At 44.1% G+C, this 13,337-nt stretch overlaps 1 protein-coding gene across 1 annotated transcript; it reads right to left on the minus strand.

Moving 5' to 3' along the window:
- Positions 1-2,769: 2,769 nt before the first annotated feature.
- Positions 2,770-13,126, minus strand: LOC120022415 (ephrin-A3-like). The gene is made up of 5 exons (XM_038966300.1): positions 13,095-13,126; positions 8,520-8,830; positions 7,841-7,906; positions 5,273-5,347; positions 2,770-3,225 (listed from the first exon to the last, which is right to left on the minus strand). The coding sequence occupies exons 1-5, from the start codon at positions 13,124-13,126 to the stop codon at positions 3,107-3,109; spliced, it is 603 nt and encodes a 200-aa protein (XP_038822228.1). The 3' UTR covers positions 2,770-3,106.
- Between the last annotated feature and the right edge of the window lie 211 nt (positions 13,127-13,337).

Below are 13,337 nucleotides of genomic sequence, written 5' to 3' on the forward strand. Positions count from 1 at the left end.
GTGAACATTCCTGCAGTCAGCATGCCAATTGCACACTCCCTCAAAAAATGTAGACATCTGTGGCATTGTGTTGTGTTACAAAACTGCACATTTTAGCGTGGTCACCAGCACAAGGTGCACCTATGTAACGAGCATGCTGTTTAATCAGCTTCTTGATATGCCACACCTACCAGTTGGATGGATTATCTTGGCAAATGATAAAATGCTCACTAACAGGTTTGTAAACAGATTTGTGCACATCATTTGTGAGAAATACGCTTTTTGTGCTTATGGAACAGTTCTGGGATCTTTTATTTCAGCTCATGAAACATGGGACCAACACTTTGCATGTTGCGTTTATATTTTTGCTCAGTGTATATGAAGAAGTTGCACGTCAATATCGCAATAATGATAAATAAATAACGAATTGTGCAGCTCTAGTATGTAGGATACTTTAAATTAGTATAATATAGTGTGAGGGACAGGGGGAGCAAGATCTTAACAGGAACAGACAAGGACCAAACAGAAAGGGAAGGTAAACATATAAACGCAAACTGAAAGAGAAAGTGAAGGACAAGGGTAGGTGCAGGTGAGATAGCAGAAGAGCAAAGAAGGATATTAAAGATAAATGGAGAACATTCTTACACAGAATGTTCCTGACGAAACAACGTAGCAAGTAAACAATGGAATTTAGGACATACATGTATGAAGACTTTTGCTAAAAGTACGATTTTTATTGTCATTATTTTAACAATCGTCATTCTTAGTTCAGTTGACATGTTTTTTTTTTATTGATTCTTGTCAAAGGTAAACACAATTCTTGTTGTTGTCTCCAACGTTAGTAAATGCTTTTTTAAAATCCTAACATAAACTAACATTACTGAAGCACACACTCACTCTAACTCTTTCTCTCTCTCTCTCTCTCTCACTCTCTCTCTCTCATACAGGCTTGCATATTCAGATCCTACAAACAAGTCCTTCAACGAATACCAAAAGTCTAAAATGCACACATACTCGAAAGCGCGGACAATCACACTCCTAATACATATATAACTCACACGAATGTGCAAGGATATGCCTTTTCTCTCTCTCACGCACACGCACGCACACACACACACACACACATACATTCTGTCCCTACCTGTATGCATATAAAGTCACATTACAATGCACTATCCTCATTTCTTGTGTCAAAATGTTTAACTTCAGCACTTAAGGGGTGACGTCTTTTATCCGGTATCACCTGTACTCTTATTTCCTCCATGCTGTTGCCATACGTTTTATGGTTAAATGTGATGCTTTATAACAAGTGAGAAGAAGAGTTTACATCTCTCCTTAATAGTCTTAACCGGCACATATCCTGGTACTGTACTTAACAGAAGCAAGTACTTTAGCAAAAAAAAAATATAGTTTGGCACAGTAGCTTAATTAATGAAAAAATACTTGAAAATGTACATAAATAAACAAGCAAATCAATAAATAATGTACTTAAAAAATTTAAATGTTAATAAAACCATACAGCATTGTCATCGATAATGCAATCCTGATATTGTCCGACTTGATAGTATAAAACAGTACATCAGAGGACTGCTGTCTGTTTGCACATTCACACATGTTTACAAAATGGCGGCGAAAGTAATCTGTGACACAAATCACAGTCAGGCACCTGTGGCACTCTGGCGACTGTATTGGGTCGTTACCACGGTGGCTGGGATTCCAATAATGACCAGCCCTGATTCAGGAACCTTTAAAAGTGACGGGAATTTTAAAAAACAAAATTAAATCAGGTCTGGATTTGTAGGGAATTTGTTGTTGTGAAATGTTTCATATTGTAATTGGTGGTATTAGAAACCACTCTGTTGACTATTGATAAAATGTTGGTACCTGGAACCCATGCAAAGTGTTATGGGTAAATGTACATAGCAAAAACACAGATGTGTGCTTCTGGAAATGCTCTAAAAGCAAAGGTCCAGAGTCTCAGATCTAGGACAGATCTAGGACCAGTTCTTGGAGGGACATATGGGCTCTGGACCTTTCTATGCACCACAAAGCCAAGGTTAGAGAACATCTGGAGGAGATGGATAACGGACTCGAAAGCCTTATAGAGAACTTCTCAAAATATTTCCAGTCAACACCACCATGACAGTAAAAGATGGGTTGACATCCGGTAGAATGGCAGCAGTGTAGAGAAATGGCTGCAAGTTTATGGCACAGCACAGTACAGCGAATCTCGGGCAGAGTCCAGCATGGGCCACAGTACTGCAGCACAGCCAAGTCCAGCTGAGTCCAGTCCTCAAAACCCATTGGAGGCCTACAGTCCCCAGTCTATTGGTCACACTCAGTGGAGCCCAGTCCATCCTACTCCACAGAGCTCAAAGGTCCTCCATATTGGGACTAGCTGAAGGCAATGTCATGTGAGTTCCTTAGCAGATGGACAGGCAGCCATACTCCTGTATGGTTGTGTACATCCCATTACAAATCCCACTGCACATGTCCTACTTTAACTGCATATGTGTAGCCAGAGGCAGCCTAGGTCTGATGGAAGTATCATAAGTCAATAAGTCTGAATGCCATTTTCTCCTATTGGTCCTTGTGGTGGCATACCAAATGCATGAAATGCGGTGGCACATATGCACAAAGTGTATGTCTGACAATGCATGAACCGACGCCATCATGTCGCACAAACGGTGTACCAACGGTGATTAGAGGTGAGTGGAGATAGACTTGAAAAAGGGAAAGGAAAGTGAAAGGGGATACCTAGTCAGTTGCACAACTGAATTGTGTCTTCGCATTTAACCCCAACCCTGACTCAGAGAGGTGCAGGGGGGCTGCCTTAATCTACGTCATCGGTACCTGGGGAGCAGTTGTTTTGGGGGATTAACTGCCTTGCTCAAGGGCAAAATGGCAGATTTTAAAGGCCTCTCCTTAAGTGAGTACGATCCGAGAGTAAGTCCTGTTTTTTATGTTTGTGTCGAATTGATTGTAATTCTGGCGTTTGTTTGGTTGAATTATGTGTCCTTTCCTTGGTTTACTCCCACTTTCTAATTGAACCCAGGGTTAGTGAATACAGAGCCCTTCAGGCCAAGCGGTCCAGGTATCCATGTGATGTCACTCGGGGAGACAGTTGCTAGGACACCAGGAGGGCGGAGATGAGCAATGTTGCCACGGTGAGCAGAAGGCGATCGCGTGATGGGCTGCTGCCACTGACGCTCTTCTCCAGTTTGGGAATTTCAGGGTTAAATTCATCTGGGTGGAGAGAGAGAGAGAGAGAGAGAGAGAGAGAGAGAGAGTTAGCTTCATCTAGCAGGATTTGCAATTAAATGAAATTGCTATAGAACAAACCTATTGATTAGGCACAAACCTACATTAGCTGGAGGGTAAGAGAAAGAGAGAGAACAGGGAAAAAATACATCTCATTCTCAATGTAAGCCTGGGATGTGTGAGAAGAATCCGGAGCCTCCCTATAGGCCCCAATGGGGACAGACGGTGAAGAGTTAACGCGATAAGAGAGACACACACAAGGTGCGACACTGATACAGCGAGAATCCGGGTATAGACACAGAAGAATGACACTTGGCGCCTGTCTTATTACACTTTTTGTGGAAAGTTCTGGAATTTTGTTTTGTCAAGAGATGGAACAGCATCCAACTCGACTGGTTTGACTGTGCTTCTGCCACGTCAAAGTCATTCATCGAAACATTAGGAAACATGTCTGTCGGATACGACGATGACACATAGCCCTGACATCCACACCAGTGACGTGGGTAAATAAAGTAATATGGTAAAGTGATAGGGCCTGAGTGCCTGTGGTAAACAGACTGTTCCAGCTGAAAGGTAGATTTACCCATAGAGTTAGATAGAGATAGGATATAACCCCTTTTAGCATGGACATTGCCATTGAGGGCTTCCACCATTTTAAAGTAGTCAACTGGGTGTGGATTCTTATGGGTGTGGAGCGATCAGCCAATGATCAGAGCATTCTTCAAATTGGATGGCCTACGCTTACTAAATGGCTTTAAGCTATTTCACTGCCATCTCGTGGCCACAATAAATGACTGACACAAAAGATTTGATTCAGGTCTCTAGCACTGCAGGTGGCGGTAAATCACCAATATTAGCTTTATGCTGTTTTCAAACACAAAAGAAAATAACATTGACTACTTTACCATAGAGATAGCCTCAATGGCGCTGCCCATGCTGTCACAGATGCCAAAATTGCACAAATACAAGGATGAGTCCTTTATCTAACTCTATGAGATTAGTTGACAAGGTATTTATCAGCGTGTTATCTCAGTACGGGAGGGGGCGGTGAGTGAGTTCGTACCATAGAATAGTGTTCCTGATTGTGTACGGTAGTGCTAGCTAAACTGGAGCTGTTACAGTAGGTGTTCTCAGGGATGTAAACTGGAGCACTGCTCTAGGGTGTTCTTGGACTCACATACAGGTAAATGGAGACCCATCCGATAGGAAACATACTGTAAATATGACAGAAGAGGAAGTAAAAACACCAATCAGAAGAGAGAGAGGGTGGGGTAAAGCTAATCCAAGGCCAAGACCAGTCCAGTGGGTGAGCAAGTGGGCGGTCAGTGTGGCTAGCGAGGCCATCAGGGTTACGCAAGTGTTTATGGGTCATGAGTCATGACTGCTACTGTGTCCTCTTTCTGTTGATGTCACTAATGTCACTAAGTACAGAAGGATGCATTAGGATTCCCCAAGGCATTCTGGGTTGTTTGGACTATGTGCGTTTACTTTCATTTTTTCTCCCTAAGCTCGGTCATGAGTTACGATGCTCTGTGGAGCCATCCAGGCACCATTGAGCCTTTCTCTCAGAATAGTCTTATAGCTCAGGGGCTCTTTCCCCCCCTGTGCCCTGGTTTGAGTTTCCATCTCATGTGGGTCACACTCTTTTAGCCCCGTCTCGGCTGGCCACAAGCTCCCAGAAGCAGCCAAAGCTAAATGGTTCTCAGCAAGAAAGGCTTTTGTGAGAGAGAGAGAGAGAGAGAGAGAGAGAGAGAGAGAGAGAGAGAGAGAGAGAGAGAGAGAGAGAGAGAGAGTGTGGACGAGGGTGTTTATATAACCACTCAATTGCACCATCGACTCGTTCACCTCCACCTCCTAGTCTTTGGTAAACAGGAATCTTCCATTCATTAGAAGACCTAGGATACAATTGAGGAAGGACAACTGTGTGTGTGAGTGTGTGTGTGTGTGTTTGAGAGAGAAAGAGTGACAGAGAGAAAGAAAGAGAATGTGAGATGCAGAAAGAGATCGAGAGAGCATCAGGGAGAGTACTCACCGATGTTGTGTATTTTGATATTGGGCCTGAATGTGTAGTCAGGAGGGGTCTGACTGGAATCATCATCGTGGGAGACTTAGAGAGAGAGGAACACAAATACACAATGTCATTCAAATGCCCACACTACTTATTTTACACACTAACTGGGCGGCCACTGCACTGTTACTGCATCCCAAATGGTACCCTTTTGCCTACATAGTGCACTACTTTTGACCAGGGCCCAGGTTACGTCTCAAATGGCACCCTATTCCCTATATTGCCCGTCAAATGGCGCCCTATTCCTTATATATTGCACTACTTATATAGTGCTATATACTGCACACTATGGTCCCTGGTGAAAAGTAGTGCACTATAAAGGGAATATGGTGCCATTCTGGACGCACAATGTGTGAATGCCAGGACACTCCAGTCCAGTACGTGAAGATATCCTATGAGGTGAAGCTATCGAGCAGAAGATGAAGGCATATTCACTGAGAGGGAAAGTATTACACACACTGATAAGCCTTGACTTGGTATTACATTAAAATCAGCTCAGTGAATTTTTAAATGATAATGCACATTGCTTACCCATATAATATTGCACTGCAAAGAGGGATGTAGCATATTGATAGGGAGTTACTGTACGGTGTGTTAATCTGTTAGATATGAGGCACATTGTAAGTATGTGCATTTGTAGAGAAGAATGCTCTCAAAACAAAAGGGATAGGGCAGAGATACAGTGGCATGAGAATAGCAGAGAACAATTGGGTCCAGATGATAGGCTATTAAGCAGACCGTTCAGAGTGAAGGTTGTGGTTTGTAAAGGAAACACTATCACACACATGCAATCACGCACGGACGCACACATACAAACACACACAGACACTTTCTACAAAAACGCACGCACGCACGCACGCACGCACGCACGCACGCACGCACGCGCACGCGCACACGCACACGCACACGCACACGCACGCACACGCACACGCACACACACACACACACACACACACACACACACACACACACACACACACACACACACAACCTGAGTGGACACTTCAATAGATTAGCCCTGACACTCAGAGAGGGGGTTAAGGTGATGTGTACACAGAAGCTGACACTGGCCTGAGTGTGGGATGTATTAATGGTGACAAGGTTAGAGAAGTAGGGGGAGCTTTCAGCACAGGGCGTTGATCAAAGGCCTGCAGGAGAGAGAGAGGCTACTGGAGTAAAAATAACACAGAACGTCACTATCAGAGAGAGCATCAACTATCAGAGAGATGCGGAGATGAGCGAGAGGGGGAGATGTTGAGCAGCGAGAGAGCGAGAGAGTGTGAGACAGAAACACAGAGAGAGCTGAGTGGGGGAGAGAGAGAGGGAAACAGAGAGAGATAAAGAGGAAAGATGCAGAGAGAGGGGGGAGAGAGAGAGAGAAGAGGAATAGGGGAGAGAGAGAGGGAAAGCATCAGATAGAGAGAGAGCACATCAGGATCGAAGAGAGCGCATTCCTATCAAACACTATCAGAGCACTTGAGACCCAGAATAACACTGAACATCACTATCAAAGCCCTGGAAACATAGAATAACATAGAACATCATACAACCCTGGAACACAGTAAGGTAGAAATAACCTCACTATAAGAACTCTGGGAAAGCACTGTCAGAAGCTGTAGCCTCAGGTCTCCTGTGTGCGTGGTGCGTGCACTTGTTTTCCTACATTAGCAGGACCCCAATGTCGTAACATTTCACCCTAATGTCCTGAAAAGGTAGGATTTTTTCCCAGGTCCTGCATTTGTTCAAATGCTATTTTAAGCTTAAGGGTTAGGGTTAGGTTTAGGGTTTTGGGGTTAGGGTTAGGTTTTTGGGGTTAGGTTTAGGGTTTTTGGGTTAGGGTTAGGTTTAGGGTTTTGGGGTTAGGGTTAGGTTTAGGGTTTTGGGGGTTAGGGTTTTGGTGTTAGGTTTAGGGTTTTTGGGGTTAGGGTTAGGTTTAGGGTTTTGGGGGTTAGGGTTTTGGTGTTAGGTTTAGGGTTTTGGGGGTTAGGGTTAGGTTTAGGGTTTTGGGGGTTAGGGTTAGGTTTAGGGTTTTGGGGTTAGGGTTAGGTTTAGGGTTTTGGGGTTAGGGTTAGGTTTAGGGTTTTTGGGGTTAGGGTTAGGTTTAGGGTTTTGGGGGTTAGGGTTTTGGGGTTAGGTTTAGGGTTTTGGGGGTTAGGGTTAGGTTTAGGGTTTTTGGGGTTAGGGTTTTGGGGTTAGGGTTAGGTTTAGGGTTTTTGGGGTTAGGGTTAGGTTTAGGGTTTTGGGGGTTAGGGTTAGGTTTAGGGTTTTTGGGGTTAGGGTTAGGTTTAGGGTTTTGGGGGTTAGGGTTAGGTTTATGGTTTTTGGGGTTAGGGTTAGGTTTAGGGTTTTTGGGGCTAAGGTTAAGGGTTAGGGTTCGGTTTAGGGGTTAGGGAAAATACGATTTTGCATGGTGAAAATTTCCGGAAACACAGCTGGGTGTGTGTGAATGCATGCGTGAGAGTGTGTGTGACTGTGTGTGTGTGTATGTATACGAGGAAGAGGGAGGGAAGAAAGAAACAGAGAGAGACCCACCTGTGGAGCAGCAGACGTAGACTCTCAGTCTCAGGCAGCTGTGGCCGTGATGATGGGTGGGCGTGGCTTCAATAGAATACAGATACACGTCAGCCATGTGCCATCTATAGGCCAGCCTATGAACTAACACTCAGAGTCTATGGCTCTGTCCCAAATGACACCCTATTCCCTACATAGTGCACTACTTTTGATCAGAACCTAGGTCAAAAATAGTGCACTAAACAGGGAATAGGGTGCCATTTGGGACGAATACAAAGTGAAATGTTAAACGGCTATTATTGCAGCATTCTAACACAGCTACTAGTGGTATGTTTATTCACAAGGAAGGAAGTATAGTTAGGATTGTGGTGTAAGTGTTAAATGAACTAATGTAGCTCAACGACTCACAAAGATATGCTGTAATAGTCCAACTCTAACTTACTAAGGTATGTGGGTGGGTGCTACACATTGGTAATGGCTGAACTGAGTTCCCACTTACAATGTAAAGTACCTGCACTTGGTACACTTGCAAAAGCACTATATAGATAGCCCATGCAATCCATTTCCATTACTCGACTATAACAATATATATAGAGAGAGAAGAGTACCTCAGCTCCACCACTTACAGATGTAGTAGTACAATCATCATTACATAAATATTGTACTCCTATAGAGACTAGTATAGCAATATTCCACTCACATATGTAGTAGTACTCGTGACCCACGTTGAACTCGTAGCCCAGGGAGAAGGCGCTGTAGCGCTGGAACTTCTCAGAGAACTTGATGGGCGCGTGGGGCGCGTGCGGCCGGTTGCACTCCCAGCGCTTGAAGCCCATCTGGGGGTCGCAGGTGCGGTAGCCGCGGTAGCTGACCATGTAGAGGACGTACTGCTCGGCCACTGTGCGCTCCAGCGTCCCCCGCTGGCTAGTGGCGGTAGTGTTGTAATGCGGGCAGTAGATGTCCAGGTAGTCGTTCACTGCCACCTGCACTGTGTAGCCCTCCCTCCGTAGACTGGAGAGAGGGGGGACGGAGAGAGGGAGAGAGAGGGAGGGGGGAATGAGAGCAGGAGGGACAGAGAGAGAGGGAGAGAGAGAGAGAGAAGGGCGAGAGAGCGAGAGAGAGAGGAGAGAAGGAGAGAGAAGGAGAGAGGAGAGAGAATAAATACATGGATGAGTAACAGCATACTATAAAACTCACCCTGTTACATTGAAGTGCTTTTAACAACAAAGCTAGTGGCAACTGAGCTGCCACCAACACGAGGGAGATGAAACCTTAACTTTGTTGGAGTATTGAAACATCATCCTGAGATGTTTTGAATCATTACATGGTGTGTTGTAACACCACCTTGCCAGGGACTGGGAGCACTACCGGCAATGGTTGAAAACACTGTTTTTGGTGTTTCGAGTTCTGTTTAGGGCAGAAATAAATACCTTCTCTTTTGGTGTATATTCCTCTCTCTATAGCTTCTAAACACTATTATGGTGTTTCAAATCCTGTCTAGTGCAGAATTAGATCACTTCTTCTAGACTATTTTAATGTTTAACGTTGATTTCTACATCTACATAGTTTAGTCTAGTTTTTAGTCTGTATAGTTTAACCCATTTTGTTAGGCATTATTGAGCACAGTGCTCAATGCACCAGCAAAAACTACAGGTTTTACAGCAAGCGTTGCAGGATACATCTCATGGCACAACAGGCTGATTAAATACTAATATAGAAGTTACTTTTTGTCTTCGAGCATACGACATTGTGTATAAGAATCCTAGTCTAAAAATGTTGGCAAGAGCCATGTGGCAAGATAGGAAGTGCAAGGAGATTAAAACCAGACTTCCAATGAGTTAAATCACAAACTGTTCTCTATATTTGGTTATCTTCATAAACGATACCATTAAGTTGGATTTAGTATTACATTTTTGGGTAAAATGAAATGAACAAATTATTGAAATGACTTACATTTATTTTGATTAAGTATACAATATGTTGATTGTTCTTGTTTTTTCCAATTTCAATTCACCCCAGACTTTTTTTTTTTTTTTTACAGTGTGGCTGTATGGTTGAGTGTCTAAAATTCCAATGAAATTCCACAGAAGTCGGGGGTTCAATTCCCACTTCCGCCTGTTCCACATTCACTACTCTTGAAACAGTCTCCTCCTGTTTCGAATCTCTCCAAATAAAGTACTTCTATTCTGTTTCAAAGCAAGTTCTGTGTATCATCACTTTCATTGGGTTAACATTGAAAACCTTTCAAACACCAGATATCAGCTTAGGTGCACTACTTATCATGTTTTGAGTCCCTGCCATTCTCATGAGCATGACATAGTCTGGGTCAGTGAAGCCGGAAGAAGATCATGTAATTGGCTTAGTGGCTCTTCTACCACAGGGAGGAGGGATACACTAACGTGAAGGGGCTAGGTCCATGTGCCTACGGTGACGGAACACAGTGTACCAGTGTATTAGCAGGTACAGAAGATCAGTCTTGGGTTGGGACATGTGAAGTGTGTGTGTGTGTGTGCGTGCATCCATGCATGTGTGTATACAGTCATCACTGTAAATCAAATCATATTTTATTAGTCGCATACACATGTTTCAGCAGATGTTATTGCGGGTGTAGCGAAATGCTCGTGTTCCTGTAGCCTTAGGGGAGATTGTGACATAATGTAACATCCTGCCACCATGACATGGCTTGACATCCCGCTGGGCAAAAAACGGGTTTGAATCAACGTTTGAATCAACGTTGTTTCAACCAATAAATTCAATGTGATGACGTTGAATCAACGTGGACAACTGATTTGATTAGCAAAAAAGTCATCAACGTTTTTATTTTTTTCACCCAACTTTGAACCTAAATCCAATGGCATGGCGAATTGGTGTCGCTGATTTTACGTTGAATTCATGTGAGTTGACACCTCAGCCAAACGTAAATCAAAACAAGACGTTGAACTGACGTCTGTGCCCAGTGGGATAGCTGTTTATCATACTATGTATATTCATTATCGTAATTGTACAAAGTATTATTATACAAACTCATTACACCTATCCTGAAGGGATCGAGAGGACAATTGATGAGATGTGAGGAATCCTTAGCTGTGGGTGGGAATCTGTGTCAGGATAAATGGCAGGGGAAATCTGCAACAACTGGAGCTGTATTGACTATTATGTAACAGTAGGCGGCAGTATTGAGTTGCATTCAGCCCTAGGGTTTTTTCTCTCTCTCTCTCTTTTCTCTTACAATCTCACTCTCCTCTCACACATACACACAAAATGAGCAAACGAACACGCACACGAGCGAAAAACCTCACAAGTGTGCGCACGCCAACATGCAATGCACGCAAACGCACACACCCACTCTCACACACACACACACACACAATACTAGGTCAGTTCTCAAGAGAGATTATTATTCAATTAAAAAATGAGGATCAGAAATGTCACAACCCCTCTCTCCCTCTCTCATTATAGCGTAGTAGAGTAACTCCTTGTCTGTGTCTTTTCCTACTCCACCCTCGCTCCATCTCTCTTCGTCTTTCCCCTTGTCCTCGTTTGCCATTACACACATGCCAAGACAGAGCAATATCATATCCCTTAACCACTGTTCTTTCCCTGCCATAAATCTTACAATATCTCCTCGCTCGCACCCCACTTCTCTCTCAGATGTTGGATGACAGATATTTGTCTCACACAACACAGCCATGCTTCAATAGGACTATATTTAGAGAGAGAGCGGGAGAGATGGGAGAGAGAGTGGAAGATAAAAAAATGAGAGAGGGAGAGAGGGAGGGGAGAGGAAGGAAAACGAGAGGGGAAAGAGAGAGGGGGGGGTGGAGAGAGAGAGAGAGATTGAGGGGAAGAGGTGAGAGGGAGGAAAATAGAGTAAGAGACCTGTAAGAGGGAAAGGAAGAGGAAAGATGGAGAATGTGATTACGGGGAATCATGGACGCAAATGGGATAGAAATGCATAGGGAAAGGAGCTTCTGTCATTGAGAGAGTAGGGGGAAAGAAAGGAGATTGTGTGTGCATTTGCAAGTGTGTGTGTGTGTGTGTGTGTGTGTGTGTGTGTGTGTGTGTGTGTGTGTGTGTGTGTGTGTGTGTGTGTGTGTGTGTGTGTGTGTGTGTGTGTGTGTGTGTGTGTGTGTGTGTGTGTGTGTGTATGTGTACATGTGGGTGTGTGTGAGCATATTTGTAAGTGTGTGAGTGTTGAACCCTGCTGTAGCAGCGCACTCTACGCATAACATAACATAAGAATTAGATCCCAGTTCCATCACAAAGGTCACAGACAGAGTCAGAGGTGGGAAGTGGGAGAAGGAGGAGCAAGGAGGAGGAGGGAGATGGACAAGGATGTTCAGTAGGTGTGTGGAGTCATAGACTTATATAAGCAGTCCACTTAGTGACACATGAGGTGGTGGGGCGAGGAGGGCAGAAGATGTAACAACAAGGAGAGGGAGAAAGGAAGACGGGGAGAGCTAGTGGGGGAATCTAAACAGGAGAAAGAGATACAATGAAGATGACAAACAAGTGAAGACAAAATGGAGAGAAAGGGAGGCAGAGGGAGAGACAGAGATGTAGTGCACCCCAGGGATACACAGATATGTAGTAAAGTGCACGGGGGGAAAAGAGTGATGGTGTGCTCTTTCTCTCTCTCCCCGCTGTGCATTGTCTCTGTGTCGTTTCTGCTGTGTCATCATCCTTTTCCTATGAGTGGGAAAGCACTGCTCTTTAGTACAGCCGGCACAAGCTGATGAAGACAGCCTAGAGAGAGGGGAGAGAGACGAGAGACAAACACAAAGGTAGCACTACTGTACCTTCCACCACTGTCTCCGCTAAAACGTATTTTGAGAATACATTTCAATAAATGACAAAGAAACTGCAAACAGACACCAGTGGACAGAAACTAAGGGTCTGCTTCCGCAGTGGAAGATTTAAATAAAATCCGATTTACAACTAAACCAACCTCCATTGTGAATGACCATGAACAAAATGGCCATTACCGTTACATCACTGTCAGTACCATCACAGTATCAGCATTGACTGTTCGTAATAGTAGATCACTAGATCTACATGCTGCTCACATGCAGGCTGCTGCCTGACCTAGCCTGACGACTCACACTAAATTCTTCCGCTGCTCTGACATTCGCTACATACTTTAGTCCGAGACTGCCATCATTGAAGTCGTTTATGGTGACGAGGGGCACGAGGGGCGTTATATAAAACAAAGTAATCAGTGATTATATAGTCTCCCATCAGAGCATCAAAACGAACTTTCAAACCGCAGCTTTACCCACGTGTGTTCTGGCTCTTGCCCAAACCCATCGTTTTCTGGACCAATCAGACGGAACCGAATGTGTCAGGGAGGTACTCGAATCCAGACTCATTTTGGAGATGAAACTAACGTCCGTGGCGTTTGGCTGGAGCAAGGAGTCTGGGTAGCCAGGCAATGTCTTACCAACATATCCAACCAAACCTTTCAATATTTGATACGCATACCCAAAATGGTCAACACCGTTACATGATGCATTACCAC

This window comes from Salvelinus namaycush, chromosome 27 (genome assembly GCF_016432855.1).
Source record: "Salvelinus namaycush isolate Seneca chromosome 27, SaNama_1.0, whole genome shotgun sequence".
NCBI lineage: Eukaryota > Metazoa > Chordata > Actinopteri > Salmoniformes > Salmonidae > Salvelinus > Salvelinus namaycush.

Coding starts and splice junctions, on each gene's coding strand:
- LOC120022415 (XM_038966300.1), bottom strand. CDS start 13,126: ATGGGTTTGGGCAAGAGCCAGAACACACGTGG. Junction 8,831..13,094: donor AAGAGCCAGAACACACGTGG/GTAAAGCTGCGG, acceptor CCCTCTCTCCAG/TCTACGGAGGGAGGGCTACA. Junction 5,348..7,840: donor CTACGTCTGCTGCTCCACAG/GTGGGTCTCTCT, acceptor TCTCTCTCTAAG/TCTCCCACGATGATGATTCC.